The sequence below is a fragment of the Aotus nancymaae genome, unplaced genomic scaffold, assembly GCF_030222135.1.
Source record: "Aotus nancymaae isolate 86718 unplaced genomic scaffold, 86718_ANA_hifiasm-v0.15.2.pri h1tg000067l, whole genome shotgun sequence".
NCBI lineage: Eukaryota > Metazoa > Chordata > Mammalia > Primates > Aotidae > Aotus > Aotus nancymaae.
In genome coordinates, this window is record NW_026988482.1 from 38381976 (window position 1) to 38404320 (window position 22345).

Below are 22345 nucleotides of genomic sequence, written 5' to 3' on the forward strand. Positions count from 1 at the left end.
GAGACACAGGGACCTAGAAGAGGTGGGCCCTTAATGCTGGAGTTAATGGTGTATACAGTGGAAGTGTTTTGTTTTGTTTTGTTTTGTTTTAAGAGAGGCTCTCACTGTACTGCCCAGGCTGATCTTGAACTCCTGGGTTCAAGCATTCCTTCTGCCTCGGTGTCCCAAAGTGCTGGCATTACAGGTGTGAGCCACCATGTCCAGCCTACAGCAGAAGTTTTCTGATTTCTTGTTTCTACTGCCAATCTTCTTGATGTTACTAACTTGTAAGCACCCCCACCCCAAAAAAAAGTAGAGGAGAAAGTATGAAGCCTAATTACCCCAACTTGAATTATAACTTTGATAAAGGTTTTGTAGGCAATAGCTATGAATATCCATGTGTGGAATCTATGCTTATAGTGTCTGGCCTTGACTAGGTTGTCAGGAAGAGCCCCTGGAGGCCATAGAGGACACTTAGGGATTTTTGTCTTGCTGCAGAAACCAAGCTGAAGGCCCCTGGCTAATGAGGCCACTGCAGGTCTGATCCAGTGTTCCTTTCTTCTTATGGCCTTTTTGTCTTCTCTTCAGAAAGAAGGAACATCATTGCCATTTATTTTTTGCTTTTTTCTAATACCCTTGACTGTATTTCTTCTGATTTAGGTGGTCTCCTTTGTCTCTACCCGTACCCTCTTTAAATTGCCCCACTGTCCCTGAAACTTTTACTTTAGGAAAAGAGTTCACATTAAATGCTGCTCTTTTTTAGTGTCTCCCATGTCATGTAGATGAATGGGTGACAAATATAAATTATGACAGTGATGAAACTGTCAAAGGAAAGAGAAGCCTGAAATTTGGAAGTAGGCACAGGAAGAACTAACTAAGGAAGTAGACACAGGGCTTTGAAACCAGGGATTCTGAAACTGGGATTATTTGGGCAAGGGAGATCCTTGTATCACTTCATCTATATGTGCAAAATATTGCCCATATTTATGTGAGTACAGTTTTCTAGAGAGAGAAAATATACCTTCCAATAGATTTTCAAAAGCCCTCACGACACAATAGTGTTTAGCACCATCAATGAAAATTTAAAGTGTTTTTATAAGATCCTCCCAAATTTCCACTATTATTTTAATTGTACTTAAAGCAGGTGTTCTGAGCAGGTTCCCATATTCAACATAATTTAAAAAATTTTAATTTGGTTTCTAAATGTTTTGCTTAATGCATTCACTGTTTTCTGCAATATTCATTACAGAAACATACAGTATTTTGGCGGCATTAAAGATTGAGTCAGAAGTAGGCCAGGCTGAGAAGATGAACATTTTTGTCATAGTGATACCACATAGTCATGCATCATTTCAGATAGACAAAAAAATTTCTTCTTTACTTCCCCGCCCCCCCATTATTGTCAATATTGAGATATAGCCTCACAGCTAAATCATCATGCTAATCTTTTTTCTTTTAATTGTTTTCACGAGTTAAATTTTTGGAGGCAGAGTTACCAGGTCAAAATATTTTTAGGTTTTAAAATACAAATAACCAAATTGCAGTTGAAAAATCTACCAATTTAAACTTCTGCCATTAGTACATAAATGAGAACGAGCCCATTTCTCTATATCCTCACATCTTCAAATTTAATACTTTTTAAACACTTTCTAATTTTATATTTGATAATCATCGTGCTTTACTTTGCATTTACTTAATGGTGGCTGAAGTTTTGGAACTGAAGTTACTTGTAAATTAAGGGCAAATCGGAGACAGACTTTAAGTCTTGAGGTGACAGCCAGGGTGATCTTCCTAATACTCTCTTGTAATAGTGTTTTGTTCTTGCTTATGACTTCATTGATTCCCATTGCCCTTAGGGTAAAGGTAAAACTACTTAATGTGGCTGGTGGACAATATCCTGTTTGCCCAAGGCCACCACAGCATCTGAACTCCTTGACTTTTTCACAGGTTATGTGCTATCCCTGTGTTGGTATACTTTCCCTTTCCCCAGACACTTTTCCCCCTGCTCCTTTCCCGTGACTCTTTTTCCCAATGAAAAGAAAATTACTTGTCTTCTCTTAGATCAGGGGCTTAGAAAGTAGTTCTTTCAGGCAGCTTTCCCACGCCTCTGGTCAAGTTTTATGTCTGCTGCTTGCTTTTTGTTTTCAGCCATAGGGAGATTGTCCCACGTCATCACAGATACATCTGCCTAATTTTATTCAACCACTGCCCAGTTTTTGGTATTATGGGTGTGCGATTCTTGTTTAAATTTGACCTTTATGGATGGACATACAGACTGTTGGCAGTGTTGTTGCTTTGATCAACAGTGCCACAATTAAGGTACTTTTACAAGTTTCTTTGCAGTAGTAAAGTATTTGTTTGCTTGTTTATTTTCTTAGTAGACTCAGACAAGTTAAGAGTGTATCTAAAGAGGTCATGTCAAAATGCCCTCCAAAAAGGCTCTACTGGTTTCAGGTGTCAGAGGTCTATCGTACAGAGAAGTATGTTTTATGGTTAGGGACATGTTTCCTTTCTCTCTGAGTCTTTTGCTAAGGAACTGAGAGGATCTAGCTTTTTTTTCCTGTGTCTCTCTTTCTTCAAGTTTTGGGCTGTTGAAATTATAGTTTTCTGACCTGTAGAAAACTACAGAGCCCTGTGATTTGAAAATGCAGTCTGACCTTCAAAGTAATCAGTGTTGTTAAAGGAAGAATTAATTGTAGCCTTCCTGATTATAATAATGTTCTTCATCTGAGAATCTCAAGGTACCTAGGACATTAGTTTTTAAATCCACACAAAATCTGAGGTACAGTTTTTGCCACCTTGTTGTTGACTTTCTTCATGTGCTCTGCAAACCCTGGCCTCCACAGTCTCAAAGGCAAAAACTGTTTTTGCCTCCCTCAAGAAAGTTCGTGATGAGTGAAGTATACATCTTGTAACAAGATTTGGGGGTTGAATAAGAAACAGAATGTTAAATGACTATAGTTTCAGCTACTTTTCTTTTATGAAGAAAGGTAAAATTTCCCTGTGACTGTAGTAAAAATGACCCTTGTCCTCCTCTCAACTAAGTGGTGTATTTTACTGGATATTGAAGTAAACCTGTGCTAAGTAGTTTGTTATATAATATTTCATGGGCTATAAGGGGCTGTGCAGGGGTTCCTGCTGGATGGGCAGTCAAGTTGATGCTTCATAACTGTCATTACCTATTGGAGGGAGTGGCTAGTTGATTTTCTCTTTTCTGTTTTTTTTTTTAAATTCGTTTGTATGGTATTTATTTTAAGATGTGACCCTGGGTTTTCTAAAAAAGTGATGATTGGATGTTGCATAGTTGGTTGAATCACAACTGTTGTATTTGAAAAGCTACTTATATCATCAGTTGCCCTAAGTCCTTTGCAGCTAATTGCTGACATTATATTTGTATTGAGAAGCCAAAGACTAATTCCTCCAGGAGCTGGGAAAGTCTGAAACCACCCCCTTGTGTCCTGTCCTTTCATACTTCTTGCCAGCTGGCAGCCTCTTCTACCTCCCACAGCCTCCTCATTCCTGCCTACTCGGAGGCTATGATTGAGTCTGGCCTCTTTGGCGCACAGTGTGCTGATGTTTTGCCACTTCTGGGAAGAAGATTCACAGAGGGAAAGAATTGCCTAGTTCTCTGGGTTCTTGGGGACAGGGGATGTTTTTGTTTATATTTATGGGAACCACTCTGAGCCATGGGTGGAGAAATCAGACAGTCATCCTACTTCTTTCCAGAGATCAAGATTTAATGGGGGTTGGGCACTAGGAAAGAGATTCTTGGTGAGAGGCAGAAAGAGAATATTTCTAGATGGGAACTGAAGGAACAGAGAGTGAAATGAGGAGTGTTATGTCGTGGTGACTCAGTTTTTAAAGTACTTCCTCTCTGAGTTCCTGTAATCACCAAGAATTTTGTAGGAACGTAATGTTGCACAGCAGCATCAAATTTCTGGGTTAGAGTCCCTACCCGATTTACCACAGACTTGACAGTTATTTAACACCTTTTTGTTTCAGTTTCCTCAAAGTGGGCATGGATTTGAATTGTGTCTCCCCCATAGGGCTCTTATGAGAATGCTTTAATTAATGCAGAGTTTCTCAGTCTCAGCACTGTTGACATTTGGTGTCAGATAGTTCTTTATTGTGAGAGAATGTTCTGTGCATTTAGGATTACAGTAGTTAATCTTGCTGTGTGTTAGCAGCCTCTCTGGTCTCTACCACTGGATTCTAGTTGTGACAACCAAAAATGTCTGCAGACATTGCCACTGCTTCCTGGGGGCAAAAATGCCCCTGCCTGAAAACCACAACTTTAATATATAGAAAGCCCTGAGCACAGTGCCTGGTGTGTAGAAATGTTCTTCAGTGTTTACTGCATAGTAGGTGTTTAGTGAATGTATGAATGAATGAATGTTGCTGCTGCTGCTGTTGTGCCATTGAAAGAGTGCTAATTCCTTTCTCAGCAGTCACATTATGGAAGAGAACACTTACTAAAATTCTTGTGGCCCGCAGTAACTAAATTATTTGCGGTGGCTACCAAGGGGAGCACCGTCTCCCTATCTTGAGTTTCACTGGTGTTGCACAGTGGCGCCTGTGAAGTGCCAGAGTAGCCCTTGCTCTGTATAGCCTTATTCCCACGATGCCTACTTTTCTCTTGTTTTAGTATTTCTGAAATCAGAGTGGATTATAAGGTTTAAGGGTACATTTAAAAAATTCTTCCCCCAAAGCTATTCACATATACCTGATGGCAGCTTTGACATTAAGAAAGGTGGTGTTTCTGTGAATATCTGGTGTTTGCAATTGGATTGGAAGCTCCTTTTGGGCAAAGGCTGTGCCTTTCTTTTCCCATTAGTGAGCTCAGTGACGGGAACATACTACGTCAAACTTGCGAACAGTCCGCACTTGCCTTTGTTCTGTGATGATGCCCTTAACCTACCTTTCGTATGGTTTTGGATCTTTATACAATTCAGGAAAACGAACAGGGAAGGCTTTCACATGATGTTACTAGTACCAACAGTGTTTTTTTCAGTAGTCACTGTTTTGCCCTTTCAGCAATAACTTTGAGTGGTTATTTGATCGTTTTACTGCATTTTGCTTGTTATAAAAGTGAGTATACAACACAAACTGATGTCCAGATGCTGGTGATAAGCATATATGTCAAACTTTATGTAGCAGGGTTGCATCTTAAGTGTTGTTAGCTTAGGCAAATTGCGCTACATGTTGTAAAGAAAGAAAAATAGTGTGGCTAATTTCACCAGTCATTCAGTGCATATTGTTTTCAAATATGCTTGAAACAGAAGGTATGAATCAACCAAGATACTGAGGTGTAAGTCCCATGAGGGCAGAGTTATAATCACTACTATATCTTCATGTAGAAAGTACCTTAAACATAGTAAACACACAAATAATTGTGGAACGTTAGTCGCTTTCCCCTTATTCAGTCTCAATTCTTGTAAGTCTCTCAAAGTACAAGCATCATATTGTCCCGTGATTCTGTTATTTAATTATATGGGTTTTAAAAAATATATATACAATAAGGACCCTAAATGCAAGCCAGTTATCTCATCTGGTTGAAACAGCCATCTGTGTTAACATCAGTGATACGACTGACTGTGTAGGACTTAACTGGTTGTCCTCCATGTGATATCTGAGGAATTTCAAGGATTATATTAGCTGACTTTAAAAATTAGCCAACTGAATCCTCCCTTAAAATGGAACCCTGCTACTAAAATCAAGACAGAGGAAAATCATTAGACATGCAGAAAGTTATGACCTCAATTATATGTTAGGTAGTCTTAGGCTAGTCAAGGGACTGTTGTGTTTACCTTTGAAGTGCTGGAAATCTATCTTTGGAGACTGAGTCCCAAAGGTGAGATCTAATTAGAAATTTTGTGATTTGAGGTGGGGCATGCAGGATCCTAATAACCTCCTGCTTGACTTTCACACGTATGGTTTTTTGTAGGAAAGTAGGGGACTGCCTGTGGTAGATTCTAGGTAAATATTTGTTGCTAGATTTAACCTCAGATTATAATATAATGAAAGAGATAATGATCTCCCCTTGAGTTCAGCCTGATTTTTCATTATCCATGATTCTGCTCAGCCCATATTTTGTACCTTTGACTGGTTGGTCCATTTTCTAGTCTGCCTCTTTCAGTCCCAGTGGAATATTCAAGATATGGTAAAGAATGAAAACATTATCAACATTTTCAAATCACCACAATCTAATTTGTAAGTGTTCTGCAACTGAAACTCATTTAAAGAAAGGCAGCAAGCTGTTGATGTCTAAAAAATAAGAGTGAAAATGTTCCTGTGTAGCCTAGTGTAATTATTTTTGCTATTCAGTTTCATAGGTAGGCTGCCAGAAGATGGGGTACAAATTAATTAACCAGCTGTTTGCAGAGATACGGCCATGTCATTCCTGATAAGCATGGACATAAATAAGGCAGTGTGTCTACTGTTTTTCAGAAATGAGGGAGGACAGAAATATGTTAACAAAAATAAAATAAACCAAAGGCTTAGTGGGGGAAAAGAATAGTTTCTGTTGGTTTCCATTTATTAGCCCATAAAGTTCTTTTTTCCTGTTGTGTTTAGGTGCTGAATGGGGGGAAAATGTGGTTTGTCACATTAGTTTTTTCAAAAATACTTGAATGCTTTGTGCCTCAGTTGAACATATTTGGAACCCGACTCCTACCAAAATCATTTTCAATATAATTATTATACACCATAATTTGGGGTAATTGAGATTTATTAGGCCAGTGGTGAATTTTAAGTAGTATTATGTATAAAGTAACATTCTTTAAGAGCTGTATTTTTAAGTTTCTTGTTTACTCTTCACTAGAGATGAAACATGGTAGGACGCTTAATATTTGTTGGAGAAAAGAATGAAGCTTTGTAACCAATCATTGCCTGCTGGGTAGGGACTGGGATCAGGAGTCAACTAGTTTTAACCTTTAACAGCAGCCCCACCTCTTGTCAGCTGTGTGATCTTGGACACGTTACCTAATCTTTCTGTGCCTGTTTCCTCATTTGTAAACTGGGGTTAAGAATAGTACCTATACTATGGGGTTGTAAGGATTACATAAATAAAACATGTAAAGTACTTAGCACACTGGCCCATTAAGTGCTCAATAAATGTTTGACGTCGTAGCTGTTGTTGTTATATCGTATTTTAAACATTTGCCTGACTTTTTACTTTAGAAGCACTCAAAACAAATCTGGGGAGAAATAGGTGTTTTAAGTTGAGCCATTAATCTGAATTGTAATTACTCAAGGGTGTTATCTGCTAACCACATCTGTTTGCATATGGTTGTGGTAAAATGAGCTTTGAGTACCTTGTTTAGGTGTGTTGACCAGGTTCCCCGGGAAGGACAAATAGTGAAACTGCAAAGTCTGAAGAAGTAAAACTGTGGTAAGAGAATGCATGATACTTTCTTGTGAAAGTATTGCCATTAGGTCTTCTAGTTTTTGAAACAGAAATAAGCAAATGAACTAACAATCCAAACGAACTTGCATTTAAGCATTTCCCAGTGGTAATAAACTGCACCTAATCTGTTTAAACAGAAAAAGCCTTTGTAATATTAAGAGGGATTAGAAGTAGAAGTAATTAACCAGCAGTTAACACTCCCCTTTCCCTCTTCAGTGTTGCCTTACAAATCTCTCCCCTCCCCTTTCCAAACCAGAGAAAGCAGCTGTACAGATGTGTTTTATGCATAAAGTAAGACCTAAAGAAAATGCATTCAGAGCTAAAAAGGTGCAAAGTTCAGAGAAGCTGGCATTAAAACCAAAAGAACAGTTCACACTTAACGGGACCTGGTCTGACTAAGTACTGTCAACTGTGAGGCACCGTGAGTATTTATGGAATGAGTGGAAAAATGAAGGAGTCTGATTTGAGTTGTTTTCACAAGCATCAATGAAAGCATTAAATTGATGTGTATGAGTGCAGCAGAATCTATTGTAACTTCTCTTTAAATAAAGCTGCCTTTGGGGAAAACTTTAATTCACTTGAGTGTAAGCAGTGAGTAGTTTTGGATATTAATGCATGGTTCTCATCATTTTTGGAACCATATTTTAAATTCCTGGGTGACTTTGAATTATTGATACTTAGTATATGTGCCTTGCCTTTTAAATTTATTTTTTCTTTTATTTTTTTGCATATGGAAGAAATAAAGTTTTAGGATTTGATTTATAAGATATTTGCCTAAAACTAGGGGAGAATCTTGAAGATGATGTCTTCTTCGGTATCTTCTTGGCTGTTCCAGAGGCCCTTAGAACTTAAGATGTCCCATATATATGTGCTTCATTCTCAGACTTGGCATTCTTCCAGGATTCTTTCTCAGAGACAGACCAATACCGTTTATCCATCCGTCCTGTTCTGCAGGATGGGTAACATGGTATCCTTGTCTTCACCACCTTTGTATGCAGGCTATTACAAAGTCACGTCAACAGTTCCTTCTAAATATCGTGGAATCCTTTCTATGTCATCTCACTGCCATCCCCATGTTTTTCACCCTGTACTGCTGTAGACAGCTCTTGACTGACCTCCTCACTTTCATTTTTAATTCAAGCACCTCCCTTCTCCATACTATAGTCTAAGCTATGTTAAAAATATAAACTGATGGATTATCCTCCATTAAAATACTTCTATTAAGCACTAATGAATGTCAGAGTAAGGACCTCCAAAAATCTGCTCTGCTATAAAAGCAATAAAAACACTGGCAAGAGTTGTCAAAATCAACTTGTTTAGAATCTGAAAATTAACCTCAAAGGCTTGCAAATTCTAATGAGCATATATGCAAGAAAAATGGCTGCATCTGTAAGCACAGAGAATTCTGTGGTGTTTTAACTTGCCCTATTTCAACCTCTCCTCTCCAACTCCACAGTAACTTTGAAAACCAGCAGCCTCACAACTATGGCAGCTATGAAAGCCAGCAGTCTAGCAGCCACTGGAGGTGACAGATTGGGTTTGGAGCTCCCCCAAAGCCTTATTTTCAGAGAATTGTCACTGACTTATCTGGTAGCTCCCTGAAAAGCTCCGTTCTCAGGACTTGTCTTTATTTGGACTAGTTCAGAGCTCATTCTGTGACCTATTCCTAGGGTGTTTAAAAAAAAAATTAGTAGTGATTGTTCACTGTCACAGTTGCTTGAAGTGGTAGTGCCAACTGGGGCTAACAAGAGGCTGACCAAAAAAGTAAATAGGAAACATTGGGGAATGTGATGTCAGTTGGGGGCTTTAAAGAGTTTCAACATACTCTTGGGAATCCAGGAAATCACATGCATGTGTAGAGTTGTGCACATGCCCAGAGGACCTGAGAAGGCCCTAATCTCTCACTTCTTGCTAACCTGGAGGCTCTATACAAGCAGTAAGTGAAGGCAGAGTCATAAACTACCTGCTGTAGCATTGAGGGCGTGCCCCAGTACACACATACACACACACACACACAGCCCCTCAGCCAAGGCTGGGAGCCTTATGGCAGACATAAATGCTACATTAACCATTTAAAAACATAGGTCAGTAGCCGATACCATTTCATAGTTCTGTTCTTAATTGAATGAGATCCATGGAATTTACACAATATACCTGCCAGATGTGGTATTGCAATGAACAAAAGAAGGAATGGTATTCTTAACTGAGTCATGAGATTATAACCATAACCACAATAATAATAATAACAAAATAAACACCGTTCTTTATTGAGCCCTTATGTGTACGCTCTGCTTACTGTGTTTGGACAGATATAGAGCTAAACTTTTTACGTGGATTATCTCATTCAGTCCAAGAGTCAACTAAGGTTGATACTGTCATTTTCAAATGTAGAAACTGTGTGCCTAGGTATGCCTAGAGGTTAAGTACATTGTTGCTTGAAGTTACAAAACCAAGCTCAGAGATAGACTCTTAGAGCCCATACTCTATACTAGGCTACACGCTTGACCAAATGGTAAGGATGCAGACAAGATTTGTAAGGTTTTTAGCAGATATTTCCAGATTTAGGAGACATGGCATTGAAAGATTGTTTTCTGACTTGAGAGGTCAGGATTTGCTGACAGTATTTTGAGGAGTATCTTAAGGAACCCGTGAGACAACCTGTCATGTATGCTGCCATGCTAGTCACTGTTGTAGCCCCACTTGCCATTCCTAATGCAGGTTACTCAGGATTTTGATACTTGCCTACTCTGTTCTATCCCAAGCATTTTGTCTGAATTTCACTACAAACAATGACAATGTAAACACTTGTAACTTTTACCTGTTAGGGGTCACTATGATAATATTGGCTATTTGTAATTAGTGAGAAATTAATGTTAGGAGTATTTTTATCTTTCTAGTTTCTTGGTCCTCTGGTGCAGGGGTCTCCAATCTGTGGGCCATGGACCAGCACCGGTCTGTCAGTGGCCTGTTAGGAACCAGGCTGTGGGGCAACGGAGGAAGGGGAGTGAGCATTACCACCTGAACTCTGCCTCTTGTCAGCTCAGCGGCATTAGATTCTCACAGGAGTGTGAACCCTGTCATGAACTGTGCGTGCAAGGGATCTAGGTTGTGTGCTCCTAGAATCTAACCAATGCCTGATTATCTGGGGTGGGACAGTTTTATCCCGAAACCATTCTCCCTTTGCCCCCCGTTCCATGGAAGCATGGTCTTCCACAAAACTGTTCCCTGATGCCAAAAAGGTTGGGGACTGCTGCTTTGGTTTTTGTTGCTTGCTTTTTACTTTAAACATGTCACTTTTTTCTTTAAATCCAGTACTGACTGCTTTGGTTTATACAGGGCCAGACCTCAGGCATTTTGGCAGTTTGCTGATTGGCTTCTTCTGTCTCTGATTGGTTCTGTCGTTTGGTCAAAGGGAAATCCAATTATTTTTAGTTATTGGAGTAAAGGATATAAATCTGGGAGATGTGCTTATGGAAGATGGAAATAAAATTCTGTTTTCCTTCCCTAGTTGAGTCTAAAGCCCACTTAACAGCAATTTAAAACTTTAAAAATATAATTGATGCTACTTTGGATTACTGACTATTGAGTCACCCGTTGAGATAGTTTTGGAACTGACTGTAGTAAAACCTGGTAAGTGGAGACCAGCCTTCCACTTCTCTCTAGTTTCTTAGAAATATGTCCAACACGAACTGAGCCAAGAATCCTAGCATCTCAGGAAACCTTTGAGCAGTAGTGAGAGCAGACAGTACAGAGGTACCCACAGTAGTCTGCTGGCAGATAGGAACAGCTTGATTGACCTTCATGAAATGAGGCAGGAGAGCAGAGATTTCCTGGGAGAGGTGGAGAATAATTCAGGAAGGGCAATGAGCAGTGGAGAAGCTCATCTAAGTAAGATGGTAAAGAGCATGTACTTTGGAGTAGCCTACCTTCACATCGCAGCATTTCCACTTACTGACTCTGTGACGTAAAGCAGACAGCCTCCCTGTGCTGCCTCACTTGCTTTTTGTAAAGTAGAGATATTGACCCTAAGAAGTCATCAGTTAATACTTAGCATTGTATCTGGAACACAGGAGACACTCAATAATTTAAACTGTTTTATTTTTGTTATGTGTATTGAGACTTACCAGGGATTTTTTCTTTTGGGTAGGGTTGTGATTTTTGTTCACTGATAATGTTTACCCAATACCTTGAATAGTGCCTAGCCAGAGTAGTCATTCATGTATTTATTCAATGAACCAATGAATGAATGATGTATTTAGAATACCTGCCACAATAACTGACACCCGTTAAATACTTAATACATGGTGTTACAAGAGGTGGTGGCTGCAGACCAGCAGAGATTGGAAGTAGTGGCCAGTGTATCCCGCTGACAGTAAAAATAGAAATGATTGTAATAGTATTACATACATAGCACGTGCTCCATGCCAGACATAGTTATAAAGGCTTTATTTGTGGTAATTCTCTTTATCCTCATAACTACCCTTATGATTGCTATTAATCTCCATTTTACAGGTGAGTATATTGAGCAGAGTAACTTGCCCAAGGATCACACTGGTAATGAGTGATAGGATTGGGATTTGAATTCAGTCTTATTCCAGAGATCATTCTCAAATTTTGTTTTGTTGAAAACTTGCTGTGTGCCAGGTACTGTGCTATGCATATGTGGCCCCTGACTTCATGGAGTTTAGATCTTAATGAAAATGATAGCCGAAACACAATACGAGATAACTGAGTGACGAGAGAGAATTGTCTGAAGCCACAGGGGCCTGCCTTAAATTGGGTGTTCAGGGAAAGTCTTTCCAGTGAAATGTGAGCTCAGGCCTAGAGCCAGGCAGGCAAAGTATTCCATACAAAGGGAATAGAATTAGCAAAGGGCCTGAAGTGGGGTTGGCATAATTGTCAAGGATTTCAGAATGCCAAAGTGGAGAGTTTAAAGACAGCAGTGTGTCTTGAGGTTGCCGATGTTAGGCAGGGCCTTCTAAGTATTTGTGTTCATTCTGACTACATTGTAGAGCCATTGAGGAGACTAATTGGACTAGATGACATTTATGATTTACAAGTATCACTATGGTTACTGAGGAGCAGGTGGAGTGTAGAGTAGGCTCTGGGAAGCACAGCCAGCTCAAAGACCAAAGGACAACAGTGGAGAAGATGATAAAAATGGCTTGAATTTCCCAAGTACTTACTGTACTTGTAGGAAACACTACTTGAAGCATTTACGTATATTCATTTAGTCCTCCCAGTAGCTTGTGAGGACTAAATGTTCTATTGCCGTAGCAAACTTAAGTTCTTCCATTCTATGCCTAACCCTTCATATGTTTATATGAGCTTCAGTAAAGAAGGAAGAAACTACAGACTCATCTTTGGATTCCTCCTTCTGCCTCAGCCTCACATCCATGGTCTCCTGAGCTCTTTGTAGGGCCCTCTAGACCATGTCTTTAGTCTGGTTTCACTCATCTTCATTTGTACAGCCTCTTCCTGTCTCACTCTTTTGCATCAGCCTTTGGGGACCACCTTCCTTACCTAGATCAATACACATTCATGCTACAGTTACCTTCTGGATCATGTGGTTTCCTTGCTGAAAGATACAGGTTTCCTTTGCCTTGCAGTATTGACCCTCTGAGCATGACTCCCCTACCTCTCCCTTGCATGGCCTGCAGGGAGGACTGTGTAGTCAGGAGTAGTAGGAGCACAAGACCACTTGAGAGTTAAGCTCACATTGTGAAATAGTCAGTTGCTAATTGGTGTATATAGTTGTTCCCCCTTAACCGTGGGGGAATACTTTCCAAGATCCCCAGTAGATTCCTGAAGCTGAGAGGAGTACTGAACCCTATATATACTATGTTTTTTCCTGTACATACATACCTATGATAAAGCTTAACTTACAAATCAGGGACAGAAGAGATTAACAACAATAATTAATAATAAAATAGGATAATTGGGCCAACCATGGTGGCTCATGCCTGTAATCCCAGCCGTTTGGGAGGCTGAGGCGGGTGGATCACGATATCAGGAGTTCAACACCAGTTTGGCCAAGATGATGAAATCCTGTCTCTTTTAAAAATAAAAAAATTAGCCTGGCATAGTGGCAGGTGCCTGTAATCCCAGCTACTCAGGAGGCGGAGGGAAAGGATAGCTTGAACCTGGGAGGCGGAGGTTGCAGTGAGCTGAGATCGCCACCACTGCACTCCAGCCTAGGTGACAGAGTAAGACTCTGTCTCAAAAAAAAAAAAAAAAAAAATTATAACAATATGCCAAGCATCATTATTCTTGTGCTTTGGGCCCATTGTTAAGTAAGTATTACTTGAACACAGGTACTACAATAGCAGGAGTTGATCTGATAACTACTAAGTGACTAATGGACATGTAGTGTAGACAGTGTGGATATACTGGACAAAGGGATGATTCCTGTCCTGGGCAGGATGGAGCGGGATGCTGTGAGATTTCATCCTGCTCTTCAGAATGACTTGCAGTTTAAAACTTAGGAGTTATTTCTGGAATTTTCATTTTAATATTTTCAGACCACAGGTAACTGACATCTTAGAAAGAAAAACCAGGATTAAGGGGGGATTACTATAGACCAGACTTCTGAGAATTAGTAAGAGCCGGGGCCCTGAAGACAAACATTTCTAATGTGGGTCAATTTTGTTGTTGTTGTTGTTGTTGTCGTTGTTGTTGTTTTTTGAGACAGAATCTCACTCTGTCACCAGGCTGAAGTGCAGCGGTGCAATCTCAACTCACTGCAACTTTTGCCTCCCAGGTTCAAGCAATCCTCCTGCCTTAGCTTCCCAGGTAGCTGCAATTACAAATATGCACCACCACACCCACCTAATTTTTGTAATTTTAGTAGAGATAGAGTTTCACCATGTTGGCTAGGATGGTCTCAAACTCCTGACCTTAAGTGATTCACCTACCTTGGCCTCCCAAAGTGCTGGAATTAAGGCGTGAGCCACTGGGCCCGGTCTCTTTTTTTTTTCTTGAGCTAACATTTATTGAGTGATCACTATCAGCAGTAGTGAGCACTCTCCATGGATTAGTTCATTTAATCTTCACAATAGTATTACGAAACACAGGTCCTGTTAACTGTATTTTACATACAGGACAACTGAGATTCAGAGAGGTTAAATAATCTAACCATGCTCACATAGCTAGTAAGATGAAGAATACAAATTTGAATAGAAATAGTCTCACTTTAGAACTGCTCTGAGCCACTGTGCTGGATTCACTAGCACAAAAGAATTTGCCGATGTACAGATTGGAGAGTCAGACATTGAAACACAGAAATTTTTTACCAGAAACTGCCTCCAACTATAAAATCATGTGTTCAGGGAAGACTACTGAACTTAAACTTCTGTCTCACTGAATGGCATACCCAATTCTAGCAGATGATGACAATGTGTCACTAAATGACATAGAGGCACAATTATAACCTTCTGATTTATGGTGGCATCACAAGGACTTAATCTTTCAATTATTATTCATCAAGTAATATTTAGCACATATTCACTGCTGCTTTCTGTCAGCCAAGTTAGGCACCATTAGGCACTGCCACTAGAGCAGTGAATAAGACAGATACGGAATGTAGTCTGGTGGAAGGAGGTTAAGGCTCATGCAGCTGGATGGATGGTTACAAATGGGGGTTGATGCTGTGTAGCAAAGCTACTCCATGTAATAGGAGTCCTGCCTAGCCAAGTCTCTGGGGAAGTGACATTGAAGCTAAGACTGAATGAAGCCAGGTAAAGGTCTGGGGGAACTGAGTTCTAGGCAAAAGGAGCAGCAAGTGCCGCACAGGGTTCTGCCACAGGAGTCTATGGTGTGCTCCAGGAACAAAACCAAGGCTAGAGTAGCCAGGTGCAGAGAGGCAGGGCCAAGGTGTTCAGGTCTAGTAGGCCAGGTCAAGGATTGTTGTTTTTATCCTAAGAGCATGTTACAGCTACAGAAAAGTTTCATATGCCAGTCATTTACTTCATAAACATACAGTGATAGGGTACTTCTCAGTTCTGTGCTAGGCAAGGCAAAGAGTCTGCTGTCAGATAGGACTACCAAGGTTTCCATTTGTAAATTTTTGTTGATAAACCATAAATTGGTGAGTGAAGGGCTGGAATGGAAGGCATAAAGAGAATGAGTAGGAGCCAAGCAGAGAGGGCATTGGGGCTAGTTCTTGTCGAACAGTGGGAATTGTAGAAAGAGCAGGGAGAAAAGCTTTCTGCGATGTAGGAGCTGTTCTGGCTAAAAGAAGGAATTGTGGGAAAACAAGACAGGTTGTGAGAATGCCAGGAGACTTGAGGCAGAAGCAGATTGACTGAGGCTGGAGAGATAAGAGGGACCAGAATGCTAGGGGCCTAGTTGCAGAGAAGTAGGTCCAGACTCCAAGTCCCACTTGGAAGCCAGCAGGGGTGTTCAAGTAGAGATGGCATTATGGCTTTACAGGTTTATGGGCTCAGGCAGCTGGGAGGAAGGAGGCTGGAAGAGGAACAGACTCTGGCCTTGTTAAGAGACCTGTTCAAGTGAGTAGAGGCCCCAGATCTTGACCTTGGGCACCAGCAGTGGGAGTGGCATGGAGGAGGTGATTCAAGGAGAATACTGGAAATTGCCCTGGCTTATGAGTCTAGCAGATCTGGGTTCAAATCTTGCCTATGCTATATACTAGTTTGTGAGATTTTAATCCTGTGTGCCTTAGTTTTCTGACCAATACAATTATGACTTTTATCTCATAGGCTCTGGGCAGAGATTGAGTGAGCATTTCCTAGGGCCAGATACATTTTTAAGACTTTGGCATGAAATAGTTCTCTTAGTCTTTCTGTCCTTGGAAGTACTGAGTGAGGTAGATACTATGATCATCATGATTCAACACATGAAAGTGCTGGACAGGTGCCATTGCTCACACTTGTAATCTCAGCACTTTGGGAGGCAAGGCTGGAGGACCACTTGAGCTCAGGAGTTTCAGCCCAGCCTGGGCAACATACTGAGACCCCGTCTGTACGAAAAAATAAAACAAAATTAGCTGGGCGTGGTGGTGCACACCTGTGATTACTCCTAGCTACTCAGGAGGCTGGGGTGGAAGGATCACTTGAGCCTGGGAGATCGAGCCTGTAGTGAACTGTGATTGTGCCACTGCACTCCAGCCTGAGTAGCAGAGACCTTGTGTCTAGAAAAAAAAAAGTGGTATTTGAAGAGGTTATAGAACTTTCCCAAGGTCACATTTCTTTCGATTGAGGGAACCAGGATTCAGAGTGATACTGACCCACACTCTTAGCCACTCTGCTTAAAATACCAGTGATAAAGAGTAACTAACTGGGGAGGGGGAAGGAACAGCCTTTTGAAGAGGTGACAGCTGAGCTGAGAGCTGATGTGTGAGAGTACACCAGGCAACTTGTGAAGCAGAAGCAGAGATGCTAGATGGGGAAAAGATTTCTGGCTCTGAGGAGAGAAGGGAGGTTAGTGTGCCTGGAGCAGAGTGAGCCAAGGAGAGAGAATTGGGGAACAAGGGAACGGAGGGCGAGAGGGAAGTGCACACATATCTGGCAGGGCCTTGAAGGCCAGGGAAAGGGCAGAGTTTTATTCCAAGAGGAGTAGAAAGCCTCTGGAGAATTTTAAACAGAGAAGTGGTATGATCTGGTGGGAAATTTTAAAGAATCCCTCTGGCAGCCTTGTGGAAAGGATTGTAGACTACTTACAGGGGACTTCTTCCAGAGTTCATTGAAAGGGTGCTGGTGGCAGGCCCAATAATGGGGGCCATGGCAATGGAGAGAAGTGGATGGAGATTTTAGAATATAACTTACTGGATCTGCTAGTGGCCTGGATGTGATGAGAACAAGAGAGTTGGAGATGACACCTGGGCTTTTAGTTTGAGCTGTTGGGGGATGAATAATATCATTTACCCAAAATGGGGAAGGTTGTTGGGTGAGGAGCAGAGAAGAGTCAAGAGTGAAGTTTTGGACATGCTTGTTCTGTTTAAAATGTATATAAGACATCTAGATGGTACTGTCTAGTAGGCAGGCTGGTAAGTGAAACTAGACAGTGCTTGGGAGCAATCTGGGCTGGAGATAGAAATGTTAGAGTGGCGTGTTAGAATTTGGGATGCATGGGAGGAGGGTGACATGCAGGGTACTGGGCAGATTAAATACTTTGCGGTGCCATTCAAGTTTTCTTGTTATTGAACAAAGTCCTCAAAAGGGAGATAGCAACACCAAAGTAAATACATTCACTATGGTTTGGGATATGGTCTCTAGCAGAAGGACTTCATTCTATATGTGACTGAAGTTCCTGCATATGTGTGCTCAGGTGTCCTGTGCTTAAACCTAATCCTCCCTAGTCTGCTGGCCTGGGGTCTCCAAAGTACATGATGGCCTAGATGTGGGTGCTGGCCCACTCACTAATTGAGACATAGGGTGACCCAAATCCTGAGAAAGATTTAGAGCTTACACAACAATAAAATCCATTCTTTCAAATTAGTTTAGAATCCATTAATTAATTCAAGTACAATTTTTAAACTTTATGTTCAAGTACATAATTAATGGCCTAAGTTGTATATTTCAAGTGCATTTTGTAAACCTTTTTTTTCTTTTTTTTTGAGACGGAGGTTGCTCTTTTGCCAGACTGGGGTGCAGTGGCGTGATCTTGGGTTACTGCAGCCTCCACCTCCCGGTTCAAGCGATTCTCCTGCCTAGCTTCCTGAGTAGCTGGGACCACAGGTGCGCAGCACCACACCTGGCTAATTTTTGTATTTTTAGTAGAGATGGGGTTTCACCATGTTAGCCAGGATGGTCTTGATCTCTTGACCTCCTGATCTGCCTGCTTCAGCCTCCCAAAGTTTACAGCTGTGAGCCACTGTGCCCGGCTGTATTTTGTAAACTTTTTAATTGAATAATGAACTTATTTTTGTTAATTTCGTAGTTTTATTTTCTGTTGTCAGTCAGGCTTTTCCCAGCATTTGAGCAAGATCTGTATGTTAATTTACAAGTGGGTTGATTGTGAATACATGCTTTAAAATATTTAGGAACATACATATTGTCTTTTACACACAAATTATTTCATTTCTTTATGTTGCCACAACATTCCGCACTCTGTTCCTGTTGCTAAGGCCTCTGGAATGTCCCAGTGCAGAAAAAGGATATAGAACTCTTTTTTTTTTTTCCTGAAGAAGACATTTTATTTAAATTATTTTGTGTCCTCTAGTTTACTTCCAAATATGGATATCTGAAAGTAAAGCATTTAGAAAGCTAAAATTAAAGTTGCTTTAGGTTTTCATAAAAGGAACTCAATTTCTTTTTCTTTGTTTCTTTTTTTTTTTTTTTTTTTGGAGACAGAGTTTTACTCTGTCACCCAGGCTGGAGTTCAGTGGTGCTGTCTTGGCTCACTGCAACCTCCATCTCCCAGGTTCAAGTGATTCTCCTGCCTCAGCCTCCCGAGTAGCTGGGGCTACAGGCTCCTGCCACCATACTCAGCTAATTTTTGTATTTTTAGTAGAGGTGGAGTTTCACCATGTTGGCCAGGCTGGTCCCGAGCTCCTGAACTCGAGATCCGCCCTCTTCAGCCTCCCAAAGTGCTGGGATTACAGGCGTGAGCCACCGTGCCCTGCCTAAGGAACTCAGTTTCATAGAGTAGAATGAACTGGATTTAAGTATACCGTGTTCCTTTCCGCAGTGCAAGTGTGTGTGTGTGCATTCTTTTTAGAGAGATTTGGTGTGCTCCTGAGAAATTAAGAACCAAGTTTTCTGGTCACACAAACAAGAGTCCTGGTCATGCTACTTTCTTGCTGGGTGATGTTAAATGAGTTTGTTTCTCCATACGTAAAATGGAGATTATTTTGTAGGGTTATTGTTAGAAATAAATGGGATAAACCATATAAAAACTGCTTGGCATAGGGCCTGGCACATAGTAGTCTCTCATAAATATTAGCTGTTTATCATTATAGTCATCATCAGTTGTAATTGATCCTAAGTTATTGAGGAAATAGAATTTTTTACAGAAGTGTAGATTCTTAGTTCCTTACAGAATGACCCTACCTTTTTAGTTTTACTAGTCATAAGTCTCAGAAAAAGATCAAAGGAACTAGAGTAAAAAAGAATAGTTTTGTACATGATAAGCATCATGTGGCAAATTGAATCCCAATTATTTGAAAGGATCAGTTTAGGTTTTTATTTCTCTTAATTGCTTTATTTTTAAAGGGGTAAGGGGTTAGTCCACAGAATAATCTGGTATCTGGTAAAGTGATCTATGTTAAGCAACATTGCTTTACATTCAGAACTGAGGGAATCACAGAGACCACCAGCAGCACATTACAGAGACCTAAAAGTAAACTAAGACTGTTTATTTAATACTATTTTAACTGCTATCTAATAATAAAACTAATTGAGGTGATTTCATTAAACAAATTGTTTATTTGATATCTATCTCAGACTTTTCAGTAGTAAATTATGAATGTTATGCCATTTCTGTAATTTAGATGTATCAGAGGCATTTAGCATGGAAGCATATGGAACTTATGGTAAACTACTTTAAATTTTTATTTTTCAGGATGAAATGTCGTGTCAAGAAACTGTAATCTGGGAAAATGACTTATTACATGTATATCATTGCATGGATATAACCTTTCCCCTTCTCCCACATGTGCTATATTTAACTTAATGTGGGCAGGCTTTCAAGGAAAATAGCATATTGTTTGGCTTTTATTTTTTATTAAATAAGGCTAGTCACAGAGGTCTGTAGTCTACTGGAAACTTCTTATGTTATCTAATCAGTTTATACAGTCAAAGATGGTCAGTCCTGACATTTTAGTTTATTGACATTGAAATCTGGAAGGAATCTCTAGATATCATTATTCCTCTGGTCTTCAAGAGTTATGAAATTCAAGCCACATTATAAGTCAGAATTGAATTCCAGCTACTGACCTTAGACAAAGTCTCTCTGTGAGTCAGTTTTCTCTTCTTTAGAGAGGGGATATAATGGTATCTATCTAGGTAGTTGTGAGGATAAAATGAGATAATAGCACATAGAAACTACTCAGTGCTGCAAATACATCCCTAAATCGTGCTGGACTCTAGTATATTTCAGATTTATAGCTGGCTATCTGTACAATTGAGTGTAATAGAAACTATTTAAGAAAATTCAAGCTATAGCCATGTGTAGATATTTTATCAGTAATTTGATATTTTAGAGATTATCATCACTTGACATCGCCTTAAGGAATTTTCTTCTCCCTTTAAAACCACCAGTATCTCCCAAGCTGGAGAGAGTGTGAAATTAAATCTTTGTAGAAAAGAAAGCAGATGCTAATCAGCTTTTTAAGATCATCTTCCTTGCCCTTTAAAGTTGGTATTTGATCTACTAAAACATTTGCTTAAATTGAAGTGTGCTAATTATCCATTCATTGCAGATATTCTAAATAGTGCATATAGTGTAAAATACTTGTTTAAAATCTACTGATTTTGAAATACTTAAGAAGTTTGATTCTGGATCTGAACTTTTAGCTCTGTACCCTAGATTGTTGTTCATAATTAATTGTTCATGGTTGAGATGTTTTAGTTAACCATATTTACCAGGTATCAAGTTACTTTCAGTTTTCATGTGTATGCAGATAGTTTAGTTTTACTGTTAAACAGCTCATATCCTACCCTAATCTGGTAACCAAACTGATTAATGTATGAAATGCCATTTGTGATAAGGTTCAGTCTGTCTTTCTGGTGGCATCAGTATGTAAGCAAAAGGACTGCAGGTTGCTATGACTTGGAAAAAATATACGAAAATAATTTTCTTTATATTACATGCTGGCAAATCAGCAATTTTACTTCTCTGTGAAATCTCTGCTCCCTTTCTTACTTGTTCCATGGAACCCAGTAACTAGATAGTCGGAATAGAATGCATAAACAAATAAAACCATTAGATGGTACAGCTTTGTGAATTACTAAGCATTTTATATGGTTGCAGATTCTTTCCCATAACTCTTGGTAGCGTTCATCTAATGTTGCTTTATTGTGCAAATGTATTCATTGTTTGCATTTTAAGAGATTGTCTATTTTACCTCATAATGATTTTTGGTGCATCCTTTTTAAAGTGTCTCTGTAAGCCTGATTTGATTTCTTTCTATTTAATAGTGATGGCGTACCACATCAGTTCATTTGTCCTGGTAGACTTTATAATAAGGCAACTCCTTTAGAAGATATTGTTTCCCAAAATGGTTTTATATCAGTCAGAACCAGATGAGTGAGTGATGCTCTGTTTCTGTGTTGCAGACATGCCAATATTTGGTTTCTGTCCAGCCCATGATGATTTCTACTTGGTGGTGTGTAACGACTGTAATCAGGTTGTCAAACCACAGGCATTTCAATCACATTATGGTAAGTTCTTAAGCATTTAAAAAATCGTTATTAGAAGGTGAAAGGTAAAGCAAGATTAAACTAAGGAATGGTGATGGCATGCATAGGGCATACTAGCCTCCCCCATCAGGAAGTAGACTTTTTAATTCACTGAATCGGTTAATAACTATCAGGTGTTGGATATTTTTAAATTTTTGCTCAAAATGGTGTGAATTTTCTGTTTTTTATTGAAATTAGAGAAAGTATAGTTTATAAAATCTCTCTTAAAGTGTTGCATCAGCATAGTTACAAGTTTGTTTCCTTCTAGAGCCCCTGGTTTTGAATTCATTGGATTTTAAAATTATATATACACTCACAATATGGATGAATGGGCTTTTTTTTTTAAAGGAAATGTGATTTTGAAACTTCTCAGTTCAGGAGTTCTAAATGTTGGTTGTTAATTGTGGAAGATTCCAAATATCTTTGTTTGGCATTGTCCTAATGCCCCTAAGTGTTTAAGATACGACTCTGATTCTAAAACTTGGTTTTATGCCCAGTTTGTCTCAATAGCAAATTGTAAGTATTTGAATACCTATCTTGTTTCAAGTATTGAGTATGTAGTATGATTCTTACTGACACAGAGTTTACAATCTAATTGGAGAGG

General features: G+C 39.7%; 1 protein-coding gene across 2 annotated transcripts in view; it reads left to right on the forward strand.

The window, feature by feature from the left end:
* ATXN7 (ataxin 7) overlaps positions 1-22345 on the forward strand; it is a 115935-nt gene that overhangs the window by 31569 nt on the left and 62021 nt on the right. For both annotated transcript variants that reach the window (XM_064367308.1, XM_064367309.1), the window contains exon 4: positions 21619-21723. In XM_064367308.1, the coding sequence (XP_064223378.1) occupies positions 21619-21723 (105 nt within the window). The remainder of the gene's footprint in view (positions 1-21618; positions 21724-22345) is intronic.